General features: G+C 39.5%; 2 protein-coding genes across 8 annotated transcripts; both read right to left on the bottom strand.

The window, feature by feature from the left end:
• Window positions 1-38: 38 nt before the first annotated feature.
• On the bottom strand, window positions 39-9095 carry LOC120111080 (uncharacterized protein At2g23090-like). 4 transcript variants are annotated; one of them, XM_088701060.2, is made up of 4 exons: window positions 8186-9095; window positions 8015-8055; window positions 6311-6432; window positions 39-333 (listed from the first exon to the last, which is right to left on the bottom strand). In XM_088701060.2, the coding sequence occupies exons 1-3, from the start codon at window positions 8256-8258 to the stop codon at window positions 6313-6315; spliced, it is 234 nt and encodes a 77-aa protein (XP_088557186.1). In that variant the 5' UTR covers window positions 8259-9095; the 3' UTR covers window positions 39-333; window positions 6311-6312. The 4 variants fall into 4 exon arrangements, with proteins under 4 accessions (XP_088557186.1, XP_088557187.1, XP_038983398.1 ...); XM_088701061.2 differs by having other exon boundaries at window positions 39-328; XM_039127470.3 differs by lacking the exon at window positions 39-333 and adding an exon at window positions 2579-2690.
• A 975-nt stretch (window positions 9096-10070) lies between these two features.
• LOC103705271 (ubiquitin-NEDD8-like protein RUB2) lies at window positions 10071-18165 on the bottom strand. 4 transcript variants are annotated; one of them, XR_015967237.1, is made up of 4 exons: window positions 17842-18165; window positions 12426-12685; window positions 11156-11525; window positions 10071-10424 (listed from the first exon to the last, which is right to left on the bottom strand). XR_015967237.1 is itself a non-coding variant. In XM_008788929.4 (3 exons), the coding sequence occupies exons 1-3, from the start codon at window positions 17932-17934 to the stop codon at window positions 10313-10315; spliced, it is 465 nt and encodes a 154-aa protein (XP_008787151.3). In that variant the 5' UTR covers window positions 17935-18165; the 3' UTR covers window positions 10071-10312. The 4 variants fall into 4 exon arrangements, 2 of the variants coding, with proteins under 2 accessions (XP_008787151.3, XP_088557185.1); XR_015967239.1 differs by lacking the exon at window positions 10071-10424 and adding an exon at window positions 11718-12202 and having other exon boundaries at window positions 11388-11525; XM_008788929.4 differs by lacking the exon at window positions 11156-11525.
• Between the last annotated feature and the right edge of the window lie 3066 nt (window positions 18166-21231).

Below are 21231 nucleotides of genomic sequence, written 5' to 3'. Positions count from 1 at the left end.
GTGGGCCCCGCGGGGCAGGATTTCAAAACAAAAGTGGAAGGAGAGAGAAGGGGAGGAGTTGGTAGGTCTTCCCGACCCTCGAGTCTCGTCGTGGGGCGAATAGTCGGCAAGTCCGTCGCCGTCGTCGCATGCATGCGTCATGCTGTGTTTCGTATCACGGAAGCGGGCAGGCTGGTGGGCAGCCCGTAACTCTGAAACCCAAATGCTAGGGCCGCACGTGACAGAAAAACCGGAGGTGGTGCAAAATTAGGCGTTAGGAGGGAGCGTGTCTTCTCATTCGACGGTGGAGATCATTTGTTGAGCTTTGAACGAGCAATAGGTTCACTCCCTATCCTTCAATCAAGCCATGGAGATCATTAACTTTTTAGAGTTTTAATTAAGAGTGGCAGTACGATCGCACAAAATACGATCCGGACCGATACATGATGGGAAAAAAAAATATCTATCAATCCAAATCCGATGATCAAAAATTTAAATTCAAATTTAGCTATTTTATTAAATAGATAATCTAATCTAAGCTATAATAAATTAAAATAGCTAATTTTAATCCCCTCAGAAGTAGGTTGATATCTGAATTGATTTAAATTAGCTAGAGCACTTTGGTTCTTCTTCTCAAATAAATAAATAAATAAAACAAAAGAAAAGAAAAGTAAGGAAAAGAAAAGAAAGAAGAAGAAGTATTTTGGAGTCATTATCTAAGCTATCCGGCGATCAAAAATTTAAATTTAAATTTGACTATTTTATTAAATAAATAATTTAATCTAAGCTATAATAAATTGAAAAAAATTATGCAAATCAAACAGTTAAGCATTGCCACTACTAATTTTAATCCCTTCAGAAGGAGGTTGATATCTGGCTTGATTTAAATTAGCTAGAGCTCTTTGGTTCTTCTTCTCAATAAAAAAAAGTTTAAATAAATAGATAAATAAAATAAAATAAAAAGAAAAAAAAAAGAAACAAGAAAAAGAAGTACGCGGAGTCATTATCCATTATATTTATAACTAGACATATACCGGCAAAAGAGCATCTTTCAGCGGAAATGTTACTACTAAGCTTGGTTTATATACCACCTTTCACTCCAGTCCAATAAAAGCAGATGGAGCTCCGCATCTACCCCTGCTAATTATTTCGCAAGAAATCTATAAACAGTAATGAGACGAGGACTTTTCACGTCCTTTGGTTCGATGTGCGAAGTTTAGAGTTAATGTTCATTCAGGTTGGAGGCAATTAGATTCACATGCGAGAGTAGAGTTGGGCACTGGGCCGGGCCGCCCACGGCCCGGCACGGCCCGGCACGAAGCGGGCCGTGCCAGGCACGGCCCGCTAGCTACAGTGCCGGGCCGTGCCTGGCACGGCCCATTTGAGAGGGCCGTGCTGGGTCACAGGGTACTGGCCCGCGGGCCAAGCCCGGCACGGCCCGCTCTAGGCCCGCGGGCCAAGCACGGCACGGCCCAACTATCATACCGGAATAACGCCTCAAACCCTCACCCATCTCCTCTTCCCCCAGTCTATCATACCGGAATCCATGAGGAACCCTCCGTCCTCCCGAATCTACGGTCAGGGTTATTAGTGTTTCCGAACCCGATGGAGAAGCAGGCCTCCGGCCGGCACCCGCCAGCGGGGGCGCCGCCGCCGCTGCAGCTCTCCCCACAGGACTGGGAGACCCTCATCGACGACTTCCAGTCCGGCGTCCATGGCCGCTTCGCACGGTGGCTCTCCCTCCCCCTCCTCGATCTCGCCCTCCACGCCCTCCTCCGCCGCGACTTCCCCTCCGCCCTCAAGCCCCACCTCCTCATCTTCCTCGAGGACTCGTTCCCCCCCCTCCCCCTCCCGTCCCCCGCCGCGGCCCTCCCCCCACTCCTTGACGCCCTCCGCGCCCTCCTCCAATCCCCATCCCCCGACGCCGCCGCCGTCCTCGACCAGGCCATCCTCTCCGCCACCGCCGTCGCCGTCGCCGCCCTCCCCTCTCCCCTCCCCCCCTCCGCCGCCTCCCACCTCGAGTCCCTCACCGAGGTCCTCCTCGCCGTCGCCAACCGCCCCAACCACGGCCCCGACCGCCTCTCCCGCGCCCTCGCCTGCGAGTCCCTCCGCGAGCTCGAGCGTGCCAATCCCCTCCTCCTCTCCGACGTCGCCGGACACCTCTGGGTGCTCGCCCAGGCCGAGCGCACCCACGCCGCCCAGAGCTATCTCCTCCTCCTCGCTGCCGTCGTCCGGAACATCGCCCTTCACGGTCTCCTCTCCTCCCCCTCTTCCGTCCTTTCCACCTCCACCCCCCTCGTCCCCTTCTCCGCCCCCCAATCCCTCTTCTCCCCTCCCGACCCCAATCGCGAGCCTGTGTGGTTTGGAGCCGTTGCGGGCCGTGCCTGGCACGGCCCGTTTGCGCCCGTTACGGGCCGTGCCTGGCACGGCCCATGGCGTGCCGTGCCCGGCCCGGCCCGCCAATAGACGGGCCTGGGGCCGGGCCGGGCTGGCGTTCCGTGCTGGACGGGCCGTGCCTGGCACGGCCCGCTTCATAAGCGGGCCGGGCCAGGCACGGCCCGTTTAATCCTCGAGCCCGGTGGGCCTGGGCCGGGCCGGCCCGGCACGGCCCGTTGCCCAACTCTATGCGAGAGGACCAGAATGGAGGGCCCACCTTACCTGACCCACGCTCTCCTGCAGCATGCTGTTGCTTTGGTACCGACCGGCTTGTCCTACGACCAAGAGGAACAGCTCTCATTTTACGGGTAACAGCAAAAGCGCAGAAAAGAGCCACAACTGGGAAAAGAAATGGCTAAATTCCAAGCAGATTAGGAGGCTGAGTTCCACTGCCAGCAGTAAGTATGAATTCAGTAACCCAAACTGTGAAAGTTACCAATTCATTTACTTTCTAATCCTTAGCAACCAGCATTGGTAAATTCATCATATATCAACTGCAGTCAATTAATTCAGTATCCCAAACTCTGAAGATTACCAATTCATTTACTTTCTAACCCTGAGCAACCTGAATTGGTGGATTCATCATATATCAACTGCAGTCAAATAATTGCTTGGAAAACACAAACGAAATAAAGGTAAAGATATTGTAAATCATAATACAGTGAAAAGAATTACTGAGCTCTCTCAGAAGCACTAAACCTTTGTTGAGTTCAGATTCCGTATCGGATCTCTACCTGATGGCATGAAGGCCAGCACTTTGGTAGCTTACCATAAGAAGTATACTCAGATTCACGGCACTTTGGCAAGCACAAGACCTCATCTTTAAGTCATGGAAGAATGGGGAAGTGTATGCTTTTCTAAAGATTTCACTGCAACTGAACAATCAAACCTTGAAAGAAATGAAATAGATGTACATGCCAAAATGTTTTTTTTTTATAGTTATTCCTTTATCTGGATTTCATGTTAATCACATTTGGACCAAAAACATCTTAAGGTTCATCTGTCTTCTATTGTTCTTGTATGTTGCTCCATATCAAATAGGTCTGTAGCCAAATAAAGAGCTATCTTCCCGCCAAGCTTTGGTCCACATAGAAACATCAGTGTCCAATCTAAAAGGAAATCCACATAAGAATTTACTCTTAGTGCACTGTCCCGCAGAAATTAGTGTTCATCATAAACAAATAAACGGAAAGAACCAATGCATACCCATGCAACTGAAATTAGAGACAATGAGTTAGAAATCCTTATTTCATCATCCCTGTTCTGTTAGCAATCAATCATCTGGGAAATGTAGAAATCTAACCGCATAGCTTGGAATAGAAACCTCATTATAATCTTGCAGAAATTAAAATTAGTATACTTTATACAACATATTCAGTTTCTTATTTGAGATTATCATCTCTCCATCCTTTTGTATAATGGTATGGGAGAACCATAAATCACATGTTAGCGCAATATCATTCTTAAGTGCATCCTAATCTCTCCACATATTCCTAAAAGTCCAACAAGCCAGAAATTTTAAGAGGATTTCAATCTAAGTTCCCCATACGACTCGAATTCAAGCAAAACCCCTGGGTAGGGTCTTAATGACTAGATTAATTATGAAATTAGGGGAATTAAATAGATAAGTATACTTACTAAATAAATGTCCTCTTTGACATGATAGGTGATCAAAGAGCCAATAAGCAAGTTTAAAGGGATTTCTGAAAAAATTAAAGTATAAGTAATCTGCCCTAATCTTATTGTTTTATAGATCATGAAAATGTTTTGTTTATAGAAATTATAAAGTATTATTTATGCATTCTAAATTATGCACTACATGAATTGTGATGTTATGATTACATTAAAAATAGTATTTGTGGCATGAACATAAGATTAGTTGTTTAAGATGCTATTAATGAGTTTTCACTCTACTTATGAGTATAATTTGTGAAAAGTACTACTTATAGTCTCTCAGATCCTATGGATGGCCCCGCCAGTGGGTAAGAATAACTTAGCATATGGGCCCCCGCCAGTGGGTAAGAATAACTAGGCATAACAATCTTTGCCATGGGAGTTAAGTACGGCCGTAGCTAAAAATCTGAGAGTGTAGATTTTAAACCTGAATTACCGGCATAAAGTTTTACGATGCATTCTCATGAAAAGATATGTTGGCACATACACTGATTTACCAGCTAAGTATGGATATTTTATTATGAAAAATTGTTATTTGATGCACATGTTAGCTTCTCAAATCCTACTTAAAAATGTTTAGTATTATATTTGATCCGGTAAGATTATGCATAATTACTTACTGAGCCGTGTAGCTCATACCAGTTTATTTATATTTTTTCTTTCAGACCACCGCCAGGGTTAGCAGCAAGAGACTTTTTGCATCAGGGTTTTCTTTTGGGTAAAACATACATTTTGTGTACATAAACTGTTTTAGAAGCCCTATACTTTGTACTACCCAGTAAGTTATATTGAAAATATTGTATATAAAAGTTGACCAGTTTGACTATCCTGTTATGTGGTTATGAGGCTTCGTGCTATTGTGGGCGGCAGTCTGCAATAGCACGGCCATGTCATGGATCCAGGTCGTGACAATTAACATGTACAAACTCAGCAAGAAGGCAATTTCATTAAAGAATGCTGGAAAATATAAATACAGTGGTCACTTTTTTAAGTCATCTCAGTTTTGATTAATCAATATATGGTTAGATTGATCAATAATCTATCAATATTATAGGTGCTTGTCTGCTCTAGTGTCTAGTAACAGTTTTAATATGAATATTATAGCTATATTAACATGTATATATAAACTATGCACCATATTCCACTCCTCTCCCCCTCTCTCCAAAGAGAAAAGAAAAGCCATAAATGGAGACATATACGAACAACATAAAAAGAAAGAATCTAAATAGGGCTTCAAGGTTCAACTCATGGTACATAAATTTTACCACACTCACAAACAAGACTCATTGTTGATTCACCTTTTATTAACCAAATGGTATGATTAGATTTTAGTGTTTTACTGAGAGGATCAATCACTCTTAAAAACAAATATATCACAGAGTATGAAATAATGCTGATTGTATTCTATGCAATAAAGAACAATAAACAGCATAGGCAACAGAAGATTATGACACTTGATATCCTACAAATATGGTTTGTGATTAAGAGAGTGACTACAGGGACTAACAATTTCAAAAAGTTTGATCAACTAAAGCATCAGGCAGAATAAGCTCAATTTCCAAAACTTAAACCTCTAAATCTCAACAGTTCCGAACTAAGAATATCAAGCAGGAAACAAGCATTGATACCACCGAGCAGTTGCATGGATGGTATCACCCCTTGCCACTTGAGCAGGGGACGAGGGTTCAATTACAGTTAGAGCCAACCCTCAAGAGGTGGGGTGGGTATAGGGTAGCAGGTGGGGATTAGCCCCTCCTAAACTCAGAAGAAGAAAAAGAAAAAGAAAATACATTGCAACAGGTGGTTGCTCTCCATCTACAGCAGGCATCAATGCATCAACTTATGGTGACTATATTATTATGTGGACAAGGATAACCTTAGAATCATTTAACAGGTTAAAGAATGATTTTTTGTGTTAAAGAATATAAAATGCATGGTTGCCTTGCTACTCTGCTTCATCTTGAAATCAAGTATCAGATGAATCCACCAAGGTTATTTAAAATTGTGATATAGATACAGCAGGAAAAACCAAAGCAGCAAAAGGGTCTACACATAGAAACCATGTCCACTGTCATATAATATAAAGCACAGCGACACAAGACAAATTGTATGGTCTTGACAGATAGAGTGTTCAACATATTTCATCCAGTTAGAGGGCTTATCCAGGCAAATCCCTATAAAATTTAATTTGATTCAAGGATATGCTTCCATTCTATTTTACCTCTATTTTCTGAGGTGGGGGAAACAGTGGTACAGATCTGACTTTGGATGTTTTGCTTCAGCATGCTCTCTGCACTTAACTTCCGATGTGGTACACATGAATGCCTGCATACACACCTTGCACTGCATTCAACAGGCATTCAGGTCAACATAAAATACAGGGAAACCATTATAAATATTACCAAAGAAAAGAGGATAAAAGTAACAAGAACAAAGTTGTTGACTTTTAAAACAGCATTCATTGTTTATGCATTAAAACACTCGAAACCTATCACCACCTAGCATGTTAATCATGAAGAGCAAGAAAATGCTCCATAATCCCCACTCATACCACTCATAGTCGAAAACCCCATCTTAGAGTGCGTAAATTGATTAGCAGAGATACTCGTAGCCAAGGTTCGCCATCTCAATACCGAACCCCGTACTAGTACTACACTAGCATAGTGTCAGTATGGTACGGTATAAAATTTTTTTGGTATACCGAATGTCAGTATGCCACCTGTACCGGGTATCAGTACCGAACCGATATGGTATAGTATACCCTGTACTACCTGATTCGGGCCGGTATGGTGTACCTTGCTCACAACTATCTAAAAAAGGCTATTAACCAGTTATGGTCCTTGCAATGCAGCATTCTAAGAGGGACTGACCGGGCTACAAACCTAACCTTTAGCCTCTTTTTTGCACAAGTGGCTTCCCTGGGACTCAAACTGGCACCATTGACCTTGGAAGACGAATAGCTATCTCACCAATGAAATCTCAATTCAGATGTTCACTCAACATATGGTTGGATAAGTTGGCGAAACTAACACTCAAGAATTACAAGATCAGAAACATGAAAGCAATCAGTAACTCAATCTTAAAAAGATAACCTACCCAAATGGGCTAAAACACACAATAGCTCAAAAGAAAAGGTAATGATGATTGCGCTGCAGGTACGTCAAACATCCTCTAGTTATTTTGCATGAGTACAAGAATATATTCCCATCTCGTCACAATAAATTCCAATCATAAAGCATAATAATGGTTTGATTTATTATACATTGCTCCAAAACCAAGGGAGTCCCTTACCATCTACAAAGACTTTGAGACAAGAAGCTCCTACTCTTCTGCTCAATCTGTTACCTAACCAGTTGGCCTAATAGCCTAAGATTTTAGATAACAATGTATCTTAGGCTCAAATACTCCTCCCGTGAAGCCTAGACCATGCACATGGAGGGATAAATGAGACGACATCAAATGAGTTGGGATAAGAACTGTATTAATTAAATAATCAATTAAGTTGGAGGAAATATGAACCGGAGACCTTACCATGCTAATTAACTGCATGAGACCAAGAGCTTAAGTTTTTAGGGAACCGTTCATCAATGTAGATCAGGCATAACAAATCAAAAGATGAGTAAGATTCAGATTTCACAGAGGGGGAAAAACAGGTAAAAACAACCTTCCAATGCATGATAGTTTCCATTTCCGGTCTATCCTTGGTTGACATCAGAAAGAATAAAAATTAACACCTAATTTTTGGAAAGATTGCGTGCAATTTCATAACATATATCTCTCTCATGCTCTATCCAAGAATTTGTCTTCCGATAGAGGCCAAGCGATGAGAATTCCTAAAATTCCCAAGCCTAAAACCCTTAATATAAATTTCTGTAAAGGAAATTGAAGAAGGATTAGAAAGAAAGAAAGGCAAAACGATTAGAACCTGGATGGTCATGGCTTTCTTGTTGGATTCCAGCTGGCTCCCTGCACAACAAATATGGAAATAAATTAACGGATCAAAGAATGAAAGAAAAAGCCGTTCAGGATTTCAACGAGATCTAGACCGAGACTAGGAGAATGACACAGAGAGAGAAGGAGCATTTTGGAAACTAACCCTTGGAGGCCTTATTCTTGTCCATGTTCTTCTCCCGCGCCATCTTGGACTTCTGAGCGTTGCCTCCGCCCATCGTCGATCGATAGATCGATCGATCTCTCCCTTGCGCGTTCGGCTTTCTTGTCGTAAGAGAAGAAAACGAGGAAAAGAAAGCTCCAAGAACACAAGGCTAACGCCGCGGAGGAGGAGGCCGGTCTCGACGAGTCGAAGGAGGGAAAAGTAAAAGAAAAGAAAAAAACGTAATAATTTAAACGAAAAGTTATATTTGCACCTTCTCGATCTCATCCGCTTACACATAGCCCCCTTTTTCTTTAAAAAGATTTAATTAAGCATGTTAGGATGCATTGGCATCCTATTTATTTTTTAAAAAATATATAAAAGTGGAAATTTTATTTCTTTTTTTTTATTTATGATAATAAAATTTTTATTTGGTTTATATTTTTTTTTACAATGCTGGTCATCGATTGTGCTAATGGTGAGAAATGAAAAGCAGGGATGAGATAGGCAATATGGTTAAAAACAAAGAAGAGAGAGAAAATAAGAATATTAATTCGGCAATAGGTCAGAGAAATGAGACCGAAGGATTGGATGGAAGAAAAAAAAATAGGTTGAGAGTAGAAGAGTGAAAATTTATTTTTAAAAAATAGTAGTAAAATTTTTTTATTTCTCTTATATGCGAAGGTATAATTTTTTTTTGCTAATTTGAATCTTCTATTTTATTTTAAATAATTAGTTGGCAGTGCAATAATTATATTATAATAAATATAAAATATAAAAATAGATAATATTTAATGGAAGAAAGGGGACGATTGAAATGCAACAATGGTTACTACTGCGGTATGCGGAAACCGCAGGGAACCACGCCGAAGGGTGGGGACGGAGAATTAGAGTACTTTAGCAAGGCACAGTTGAATTCCGTGTTACATTTTTAAAAAAAATATAAAAAAAAAAGGACCAACAGGCCCCCTTTTTGTGTCTGCAATGTTGTACTTCCATCTAAGTCCATTAGTCGACCAGCAATGCAAGCCAGTGCTTGGCTGACTCAAGCCCATATTGAAAAAAATTTCTTCCAAAATTACTCTTATTCGTAGGAGAGCTTAGGATGGCAAGTTGTTTAGCAGACACAAATAAGATCACTATGATCTTCCCCAATTAAATTGATGGAATCATCTCCATTCATGATGCCATACACCAGAAATAAAGAAAAATGATGACTATAAGGGGGCTTTTAGTATAGGGTGATAACTCCAAAATCAAGAATGACGTAGGTGAAGGTCACTGTATTTGGTTGCATCAAGATAATTCTTTTATTTTTTTATTTTCAAAAAAATTAAATAGGCTCTTTCTCTACACAAAAGCAGGTCATCCAGTCCTCTTCACCAGGTTTTGGAGCGGCAGGCAGCAGCCACAGTGGACGGTTGCAGCAGGCAGCAATGATAAATGAGTACGGTAGCGGCAAGAGAAGCCTCCCTCCTACTAACATCCGTTTCCCTTTGGCCAGCCGAAAGGAATGCAATGATATAGTTTCTGTCACTATAACAACCACATAAAGTTCCATGCTCCTGAATTGAAGTATAACAAATCCTGAGCCTGTTTGCATGGAGGGATAATTTATCCATGAATAATATCCAAAAATGGTTGAAGGCAAGAAGAAAAGTAGCAAGACTAGTCAGCCTGTGAAAAATGGGATACTAAGTTCCTCCCTGGTGGTGATTTACCCTATCTTTATTCTTTCTTTGGGATTGGATTTTCAGAAAGGATTAAACTCCTCCCTTGATAGCTTATCCTCTCCCATAAACATATATAGATATATTCCAGGAATTGGTTTATTCTGGCTTCCAAACAGGCCTTTCCTTTTCAACAGTTAAGACTAACCCACAAATCATATCACAAAGTGGACCAAACATGTTATATTTCGATGAAAAGGCAGTAGCACAGTCAACCATGAACTATAATGAGTACAATTGAAGCGTTCTCCTTGTTATTTCAAGCAACCATTTGCAATAACTAGTGCCTTTTGACAGAAAGCATTGCATATTTAGTCTCAAGAATCTCTTGCAAAAAGAGTTCATCAAAACATATGGGAATTATTGGCTTCTTACTAAATGGTTTTCACAGAAGCCAGCACTACGAGCTACCACCCCTTAGAGCAAGAACGAGATGGAGGACAGAACCACCCTCAATGTTGTAGTCCTTCGCAGTTTTGTCATCAGCTAGTTGCTTGCCTGCATATATCAGCCTGCACAAGAATCAATAAATAAAACGAAAGCTATTAGCTGCGGAGCTTGTAACTGAGTCAGGGCCGGCTCAACCCTTAGGCGCCTAAGGCTCCGGCCCAAAAAAGGCTTACCGCAAGAAAGGCCTCAAAGACAAAACAGAAAGGAAAAAGACCCTTCTTAGTGAGTTCGTCTTAAGCCAGCCTACTACAGAAAAGGCCTCAAAGACAAAATAGAAAGAAAAAAGCCTCTCTTAGTGAGTTCGCCTTAGAACCCCAAATGCATTAGGCCGCTCCTGAACTGAGTAAAAATGCATGCCTGAAAAAAAAGGTTCCACCAGATACAGCTAATAAACTGGTGATATGCCGCCCTGAGGGGTTCAACATCAGAGTCTCAAAACTACTAGAAGAGTAACACACATACAACATAGTAATTTAGCAGCAATTTATTTATCCAAAGGAAGCATTGGGCCTGTTTTTCTGAAACCACAACAAAACATAACTTTGTTTGACATCTTGCCAAGCTTTAAAGGCATAAAATCAAGGAATATCCATCGCATCTTTTTATATTTGGTTGCTATTCTGGGATCCAATGACAAAACAGTACTTTTCTTTTTATCTAACCACAAGCACACCTGAGTGTTTTCTAAAGTGGACATAGCGATCCTCGCCATATACCAATCCATGATCACCATTACTCACTTCCCTCAAACAAAAATAGCTCCTATGAGAGAGTTCACTATACCTTCTCATACCTTTCAACCATATTTGCCATCCATCTCCGCCATCTGAAAAGAAAGGTTTAAAAACAGTATTTTGGTGGCAGACGGCAATGACCCACAAGTAATCTTGGTCGGCTAAGAAAAATGACTGTTTAGGAACTGGGTCCTAAAAGAGAGATCTAGCCATCATAATCCTTTGTATAAAAAGAAGAAGACCAAGCCATCATGGCATCCTCATAATGAAAAGAGTATGAACTGGGACATTTTCTGTCGTCCCTTGGTGCACACCACATGGATCAAGAGATTAAGAGCTTCACATGGATAAGACTTCCAGTAGAGTTTGCAAAACAAAATCCTGGCCACTACCATCCAACTATAGATTTTCCGATCAAACTGCAAACAGCTGAACCACAAAATAAATGTCAATTAAAAGATTTAACAATTTCAAAAGCAACTATGAGCGATCCAAATTAAGGATTTACATTGTTCACATTTATCTACACCTCTAAAAATGCCTAGAAATCAAAAATCATATGTTTTGGAGGTCTATATCCTACAAATCCATAAAGCAGTTGATGTTTGTAATCATACTTACAACTTATCTTTTGAAGTGGTTTCAGGAACGATATATAAGCGAAAGCTATCCATACAAAACCATAACCATCAAGCATTTTCCAACTATCGTGTGCCTGCTTTATGAATCCTTAATCACCAAGAAATCCTAAGAAGGGCAACTTCCAACCGCAGGTGTCAATATCAAAGATCAATCTAAAGTAACACAAATTGATATTCATAACCAAGACATTTACAGCATAGCGAAGTTGAAGCAAAGCAGTTTTTCTCCTTCTGGCCACCCAAGTGACTTGTTCTTGATATACAATTGACATGGTCCATTTACAATAATGCATATGACAACAACAATAAACAACATCAGAAATGTACTAGTGGAGGAAAGAAAACAAATTATTATGAAAACAAAGATGGATATTTCTTGCCTAGTAAAATTTACAAGTGCTTCATGAAGTAAGAGAATCTTGACAAAGAGGCTCGGTTAAATAGAAACCACCAGGTATAAATGAACTGCCCAGTAAAACCACTCGGTCATAATAAATGTCAATTGAATGTAAAGTTACTGCAAATTAGGATAAAATTTCTGATGCAGGGAAACTGATATGCACACACTAATAGCTACTTAACCGAGACCCATCAAAATATAAGGAAATGAAGAAAGCGGGAGGGCGGAAGATCAATCAGAGAGTACTTTCATAATAAAATATCAATTACAGGTATTAAAAAAGGGTACCTTTGTTGGACAGGTGGAATGCCTTCTTTCTCCTCAACCCTTTCTTTGATCCTATCAATGGTGTCAGTGGGTTCAATGTCAATTTCAATTTCTTTTCCAGTAAGGGTCTTCACCTTAATCATTGTTCCACCCCTAAGCCTCAAAACCAGGTGAAGAGTCGACTCTTTTTGAATATTGTAATCAGCTAGAGTTCGACCATCTTCCAACTGTTTCCCAGCAAAAATCAGCCTTTGCTGATCTGGGGGTATCCCCTCCTTGTCCTGCAAATCAACAAATTACACATTTCAAATGATACAAAAGAAAAATTATATACCTTTATTACTTTCAAAGTCATCACTTATAAGAACATGATCAACCTTGTTCATTTTTATTCAAAAGTAAAAAAAATTTGCCTTGTGATAATACTCCTGCCACTAACTGTGTGGACCTTCAGATGATAAATAGGAACTACCATATTGTTATAAAAATGGTAAACTAACAAGAGAAGTCCTATTGCATTTTAGGTGAAACTCAAAGGAAGGTCCTTTAAAAGAGCCACACTATCACTAGACATGTCCGGGTGCGCATTTTACAAGTCCCAGATGATTCTATAAGTCAGCATATTAGCGAAGCTCACTACTATATAATATGTCTTTGTCTTTCATTGCCGTCGCTGTACACTTCTAATTTTTTTTACTTTATCTTACCACTTTAGTAAAAGAAATTCTTTCTCAATCAATTTTCTCTGTCTAATAGTAATAAGATATTGAGAATTTTGCAGAACAGATCAACTTAATTGTTGACCTTACAGAAAAGGCCATTTTTTTTTTTGGCAGAAACAGTCAATTTTAAATTTTGATAGACCGCTATATCTATGCCCAATAACTATATATAAGAACATTCTTGAGAAGTGCCTTGTATTACATGTGCATCCATTACATGTATGTAAGATAAATGTTCACAAGTCATCAGATGATAGGGGCATAATAGTTCAGTAAAGTCCAGCATCCAAAAGAAACTGTTTCTGGAAAAAGGGGGAAGAGTGGCCCTCTTTCTGCACATACCAATTGCAGTGGATTTTGTTCTGCAAACCCAATCAGATATATGAAAGACAAAGCTGATAGCATGGTGAACCCCAGAATTTAAGACATTAGCTGAGAATAAAAATAAAAAGTTCTCTATAGTAATCTCTAGTTTAATCCAAGGTTTTAGTATATGCTACTGCAATAAAAACATAGCAAATATTTATGCTTGCCACAGGTCATCATCATGTAGTGTTTCTTGTGAGGTGGTTATTATTCAAATTCAAGACCTATATGCAGTCTATCTCCATTAAAATTATCTTCCAGTAACCCCTACAATTTGAGTGGAATAAGGTGCAACAGATGATCACTCACAAGTCTCAACGATAGAATTCTGTAGCAAAAAAGAAAAGAATGTTTTCACAAGATACCTGCAATGGCCACCTAGGTACTCGCTTAATTTTTTTGTATTATGCATGAGCATGGAGGATGAAATCAACTTATGAATTATCATTGAATATTGCCTATTGATTCTTCCCATTGACTTTGTACATCTTATTTTCTATTTTAAGTTCATATTTTGGATTAACTATTTTTTTCTCCTTTTACTTTTTTGACTTTATATTTGTTGGGCTGCCTGACCTCAGGGCTCACCTAGTGTCTAGGCATTAGCAGCCCCTTGGCCATACATCTGCTGCCTAAAATATTTTAAAACATCTAAAGAAGAAAAAGAGCCATGTATCAAAGAAATGTCCCGGTGGAAGTACATTGTTCTTTTCATTTAAACAATGCATTTTTAAATGAAGGTTAAAAAGAACAAAAGAGCTGATATTGACTGACTATATGTGCATGACAAAAAGCTAAATTTACAATAACTTAAATTTTATAAAATAAATCATCCAGAAATATCTCACTATAAGTTACAACCAACAATCAGACAAGATTCACAGTTGAACAAGGATTAACTGAATACTTAATAGTGTCAATCTCCATTGTCTTCCCAAACTGGGTGGAGAAATAGAACATCAAAGATATCCAGGTTTGTGTCATCTAGATGTGTTGCTTTAATAGTTTGAAAACAAAAAACTGGGAGAAACATTGGATGGTAGAAATCTTGGAGGGCGAGGAGGAGAAGAGAAGGAAGACTATTTTACTATAGAAACAAGTACATCTTTGTGTGTATGACAGATTTCTAGATATTTACCTAGGATGGAAACTTTCTCATCAAAAAGGATCTGAAAATAAAAAAACAATACATTTTTGTAATTAGTGCACCTTTTTACAAATTTCTCTTTCAAAAATGTCAAGAGAGACGTAAGGGGAGTTTGCCTATCAAAAGTTTACTTATCCATATTTTTACATATGATGAGATGATTGATAAATTCACTTAACTTTCTCTGCAGGTTCACTGCCTTTGTTTATTTCATTCTAAAGCTTGATCCATTCAGATGACCAAGAAATCAGCCTCCTTGTTAAAAAAAATGGATAAATTACATTAAACTGGATGCTACATGAGCTTCCTGTCTATATACCAAGCACAAAACAACCCCGACAAACTCCTCATAACAGTTTCAAGTGAACCGCCCCTCCTAAAAATACCCATGCACACACCCCTTATGTCTAATACGTCAATCAAGCATGCCCCCCATCTTTCATGCTCCTCCATTGTACCTAGCATTCTTCTCTGAAAAATTTTCTCTCATTTCCAACATACTTGACCAATTATAAACACGTATATGGGTATCCTTGAATTCCATTATTTGAATCAAAGACATTAATTGTGATTATATAACAAAAGTAATTAAGTATCAACTTTCTGCATATAAATAGTGGTCAATGGATAAGGACACAAGAATTGGATGCAGACAAGTGCCCAAGCATTTGACTCAGCAAGATGAAAAAAAGGAGATATGGGGACACACATATACAAACAATTTTAACCGATATGTATATGAGCGTGTATGTCTGCATATTTTACTAAAAAAGTATTAAAAGATATTATTTGTTACGGTCTTCCAAATTCCAAAATCCATGTTTCTCATCCAAACTTCCCAAGTAGCTTAAGGATTCCAAAAAAAACATTTTTCAAAGTTATTTTAAGCCTACAATATTGACCAAATTTTGAAAAGAACAAAAGCTCACTTTTGATATTATTATCTTGGATGCAACTAATTCTTGCACTCCAAATCTATCAAAGTTTTATGAATCATCATCCATCCTAAATGATGAATCCCCTCATGTACGACGTAAGTAGTTAACCATTGTGAACTTTACAATTTTTCTTGCCTATCTCTCTCATGCCCATTTAACAAGGATGATATTACAAAGATTCTATTTAGAAATCAAACTAACAAATTGAAAAAACTAATTAAAGGGTTCAGAGTCTACATCAAGTGCTAGATATGAATATCAAATCTTCAACCACAACTTAGAGTCGGGCACCATGTCTAAAAACGATAGGGATGCATGATAATGATGTATGGCCTTCCTATTATAAGACAAATAAAGCAAGACATGATGACCTTTCTTCTATATGACCAATAAAAGCAAGACATGATATAATAACCATCCCCTATGGTATGACCAAGCAAGACATGATGATGGCCTTCCTACTATATGACCAGAAAGTATTTCTTAAGTTCCTTGACCTTGTATATATACCCAGGGTTTGTCTAGTGTGTAACCAACATGGGAATAAATAAACATCCACATGGATCCTCACACTTCTAATTAAACTCTAACATCGCCGTCAAGCCAAGAGTCCAAATCCAATCAAATCAGCCTCAAAGGGCCTGGTGCTTTAATGTCCCTTGGTCCGAAAAGTCTAGTTGGAAGCTTTTATTTGGTTGCTTGATCTTGTATAAGTATCTAAAATCTTCTTAGTGCTCAATCAATGTGGGACTAAACACATGCATGCATACACTCTCACATACTCCCCACCATTTAAACTCTAACATCCTCACTAGACTAAGGATCCAAACCCAAGCAAATTCAAAAAAAAAAACACTATGATTGCCCTGTGGTTAGATCCAAAAGGGCTTGTACTGTATCATCGCCTTATCCACATGGGTCTTGGAACTAATATTCTCTTATATCATTTGTAACAACCCAAGAACTCATCCAAAAAGGCTACCCAAAAAGTATTAATTTGGATTTCTTAAATCTGTATAAGTACCTAGATCTATACAATGCATAACTATTGTGGGACTAGACACATACCCACATAAGTTCTCATATACTCTTCCCATTTAAACCACCTTCTATGGTATGACCAAGCAAGACATAATGATAAACAACCACTTATGCTATGATCAGGCAAGACATGATGATAAACCACATCCTATGGTATGGCCAGTGGACCAAAATGCTGGAAAACTATAACTCACTCCAAGTGCCCCACCAGAACTAACAATACGGGAAAGGAAAAATGCTACCAAGTACCAACCACAAAGTACTGTATCACTAGAACTAAGAAATAAAGGAAGGATGTTACCAACCATGAGGCACCGACTCTTCACCCCAAGAGGTTGTGAGGGCTGTGAAAGTCCAACCTAAAAAATTAAGCTAATTGGTGGATGGCCCATGAGTATATAAGCACCACTAAAGTCCTTTCCCTATTCGATGTAGGATTATTACCACTCCCTCGACAACTTCTCTCCTGAAAGAGGGGTGAGACCTGTTGATTGCAAGTGTGACTGATGGAGGATCGGCAGGCAAAAAGGATCATGGGCACTAATACCATGCTAAAATCCAAACCAAAAACTTAATCCAGCAGGTGGATGGGCTCATGAGAATATAAGCACACTAAAGTCCTTTTCCTCTTCTATGCGGGATTATTGCCACTTTCAAATGCATCGGGATCTTCCTGATTATATCAGCTGTAGTAAAGGATCGCTTCCGCACAAAATCCAGAATCAGCAATCAACGGAGTAATAGGAGAAGAGAAAGAAAATTCAGTCAGTAAAATAAATAATTTTAGCATATTCTGCTGAACAAAAACAATGATTGAAAAGATTCCGAAACACTAGAAACTATGGACTCTCCGTGTTGTAATCACCGTATCCAAACAATAGTAGAGCACAGAAAGGGAAGAACAGGTTCAAAAATGAAATTAAAATAAAAAATGGACGCACCCAATTAGAGTTACAAATATGAAACATCTTCAGGCATTTACTTTACAATAAATAGGAAAAAAAATCAACAACAACATTAAACATCTCAGGGAGAGGAGGAGAAAAACCTAATAGCAGCGAACTCTAGATTTCGTTACTTCAGACAACGAAATGCGAGTAGGAACCTTGATTCCAAACTCCAAGATTACCAAAAATCCAGAACAAAAGAAAAATAAAGCAAAGAAATCGACACAAGAAGCATAAAATCCAACGGGGTAGATGGGATTAGAAAAAAAGGGAGACCTGGATCTTGGCTTTGACATTGTCGATGGTGTCGCTGCTCTCGATCTCGAGCGTTATCGTCTTCCCCGTCAGCGTCTTCACGAATATCTGCATCTTTCGTTCCGCTCTCTTTTTGCCCCTTTTCCTTCGCCTCTCGCTAAGACTCCGATATTCTGCGGGTGATTTGCCCGACGACCGGCGACCAGATATCGGGAAGAAATCGCGTAGAAGAAACGCACGAGAATTCCTCTGCCTTCCGATCGTGGGACACCGCAACTTGTCGTGTGGCTTATACAGGATAAGTTTGTGTTCATATGGTCCAGCCAGACCCGTTAACCCGGTTGCACTTGCTGGGATGAGCCAGAGCCAGTATTTTCCGCATCAGTATCGGTTTGCTAGAAAAATACCCATTTTATTTAATTTCAAAAACAATAATAACATATTTAAATTAAATATTTAACTAATTCAATAAAAATATCTCGAAATTCAAAAAAAATATGATTTGGTAATATTTAGTCTGCACTCTACATGATAAAAAAAAAAAAAAAAGTTAGAACCATGTCGTGCTTAATCTAATAGATAAAATCTAATTTTAATAAGGTTCGGGGCATACTTTTCGTGCGAAGGGGTGGTTGTTTTTCTTTCATGATGCTGACCATTAGATCATACTCAACACAAATCTCAAAGCATGCTAAACTCTTTTATCCGTCCATCTACACGGATCTTAGAGCAATTGTTGTGCGATCCCAGGATGAATATTTCTTTCGCACAATAGGTACAGCACCAATCCATTTTAATATGTGATGAATCAAGATCAATGAAATAGATTCTCAATTTAAACAATTTGCCATGCATTTTGTCGTACCATCTGTTTTGTGTTAACAAACTGCATGGATTAGAGATTATTGAAATATATAATTTTTGATTTTTGGGTTTCTTTGATGGTATAAATAATGATCAACAATATGGAGTATGGATTTTCAATTTTGATGTTTCATTATTGATTTTAAAATAAAGAGCTAGATATCTCTCCTCTGGAGAGAAACGGATCCCACTCTTTTTTTTCTATTCATATAAAAAAAACCTCAGATTACATCCTTTTTATGTAAGCACAGCCCATAACATTAGCACCAACTAACGAAGCATAGTTGAATTAGGAACATCAATCCACAAGAGAAAAAAAGTTTTATTCCTTAGAGCTGTTAACAGGCCGAGCTACTTGGGCTCAGCTCGGTAAAAGTTCGGCTCGGGCTCGACTTGTTAGTTAAACGAGCTCGAGCCCGAGCTCAAAATGAAGCCCGTTTAAATCCAAGTCCGAGCCCGAGCTCAAGTCCGAGTAGCTCACGAGCCCAAATAACCTCATAACTTAACACGACCAAATAAGATCGGAATTCATTTGGAAACCCTACATCCAACCGGCTCTCCTAAGTCTCCTAAACGGCACATACCCTCTGCAATTGCATCTTCATTCGTTCAACTCAATTTGATGCAAAGATTTCACAATTTTCGCCACATCCTTGGCAAGAATCCGCTAAAGATCCATTCAGGCTACAAACGACAACTAATGGATCAAATAAAAAGGCACCTTGCGGCGATCGATCAACGGCAAGAACTGGGCCTTGCGATGAAGGAAGAGGCGGCGGATCCCGGCGTAGTCGGGGACGTGGGTGGCGATAGACGGCCGAAAAAGGAGAAGGCAGCTCCAGAACTCTGGATCCATGGCCGACTTCACCCTGTCCGCCTCCTGAATCTTCCTGTCCCACTCTGCGCGCAGATGTGGTGCTCTATGAAATGACTGAGTCGCACCGGGCCTTACCCGACGCTCACCCAGCACCCGTACTCCAACTCTTGAGTACCGCATGGAACCGAATAACTGAGCAGGGAACGGTAGCTCGATTGACGGTTTATTTGGATTTATGAGCTCTCATCATTTGCCTTCGTCACGTTCATGGATGCTTAATTTCTAAAAACCGAGCTTATTTTGCCGGTCGATACATCTTTCTCTACAACGTTCCTTCTCAAACAAATAAACAAAAAAAGGGAGACTTTTCCTCCTTTGTTCTGCAACAGACAAGTCAATCCCTCAAGTCTTTCTTCGCCCATTTTCTTCTTTTCTCGTGATAGAGGACCGTCCTATAAAAATTCTAGACATACTTCTATTAGACGGAAGCATAAAAGTAAAAAAAAATTCTACGTACTAGAAAAAAAAGTATCGAGCTTAAGCCTGAGCCCGAGCTAGATTTATCGAGCTCGGGCTCGGATTTGAGCTTGTTATTGAAACGAGTTTTACGAGCTCAAGCCCGAGCCATTGATTTGCCAAGCAAGCCCGAGCTCGAGCCTAATACAGAGCTCGGTACTAAGCCCAAGTCCAAGCCCGAGCCTCGGCTCAGTTCGGCTCATTAACAGGCCTATTATTCCCTAATCAATTACGGTAATTGAACACATTCTCAGAAAGTAGACATTGTTTGTGATTCATCTTCATTGTCTAGATCATAAAATGTTTTAAAGAAGAATAACTTCAGTTGTAAACTATCATTTTCTTGGGTTGCTGCTTTTTGTTGCACTGCGGAGGCTCGGGCTCGGCTCGGCTTGTTAACAGGCCTATTATTTCCTAATGTCATCGAATACATTCTCAGAAAGTAGACATTGTTTCTGATTCATCTTTATTGTCTAGATCATAAAATGTTTTAAAGAAGAATAACTTCAGTTGTAAACTATCATTGTCTTGGTTTGCTGCTTAAAATGACCTTGCAATGACATTAATTTTCGGCTTTCTAAAAGAAATTTCTGCTGGTACCAACCTAACATTCAACTCATCTGGTCTGATCAAGATCACTACATGCATGCCTTTTATCATATGATGCTTGTTGGAAATTCCTTTGGCGACTTGTAGATTTTCTTTCTCTTTTCTCCCTTTTTTTTTTTTTTCTTTTCCGCGAGCCGCTTTTGAAATTTGCGCTTCATCTTGGTTGATGAGCAGCATTTGAACTAGCCAAATTTAGTAGAATGGCACAAGCTGAGCAGGCTTATAATTTTGTTGTACGTAGTCCATCCAGGCCACAGGCTCCATGAACATGGAGGGTGGGGCAGTGCATGGTAGCTAATTGCAGCTACAACATTTTGCGTCTAAGGAACATCTCTTGCCTTGCTGGGTTGTAAACCATCAATGCTACTACTACAATAGCTCTATTGCAATGTAAACCATTTGATAAAATATTATTGTAAAGATTCGTACGGATGCATATTTAGCTCCACATTGATTATTCGTTGGATAAATCTACAGTACTTATACATGATCAAAAACTCAAATAATACCTTCCAACTATGAGATCCTACATTATTACAAATGGTATTAGAGCAGACTCGACTCATAAGTTATATAAACTAGAAAATACTGTAACACGGATCTAT

This window comes from Phoenix dactylifera, chromosome 7, assembly GCF_051530095.1.
Source record: "Phoenix dactylifera cultivar Ajwa chromosome 7, Ajwa_hap1_PhDact_Kaust_v1.1, whole genome shotgun sequence".
Classification (NCBI taxonomy): domain Eukaryota; kingdom Viridiplantae; phylum Streptophyta; class Magnoliopsida; order Arecales; family Arecaceae; genus Phoenix; species Phoenix dactylifera.
This window is presented reverse-complemented; position numbering and strand designations above follow the sequence as displayed.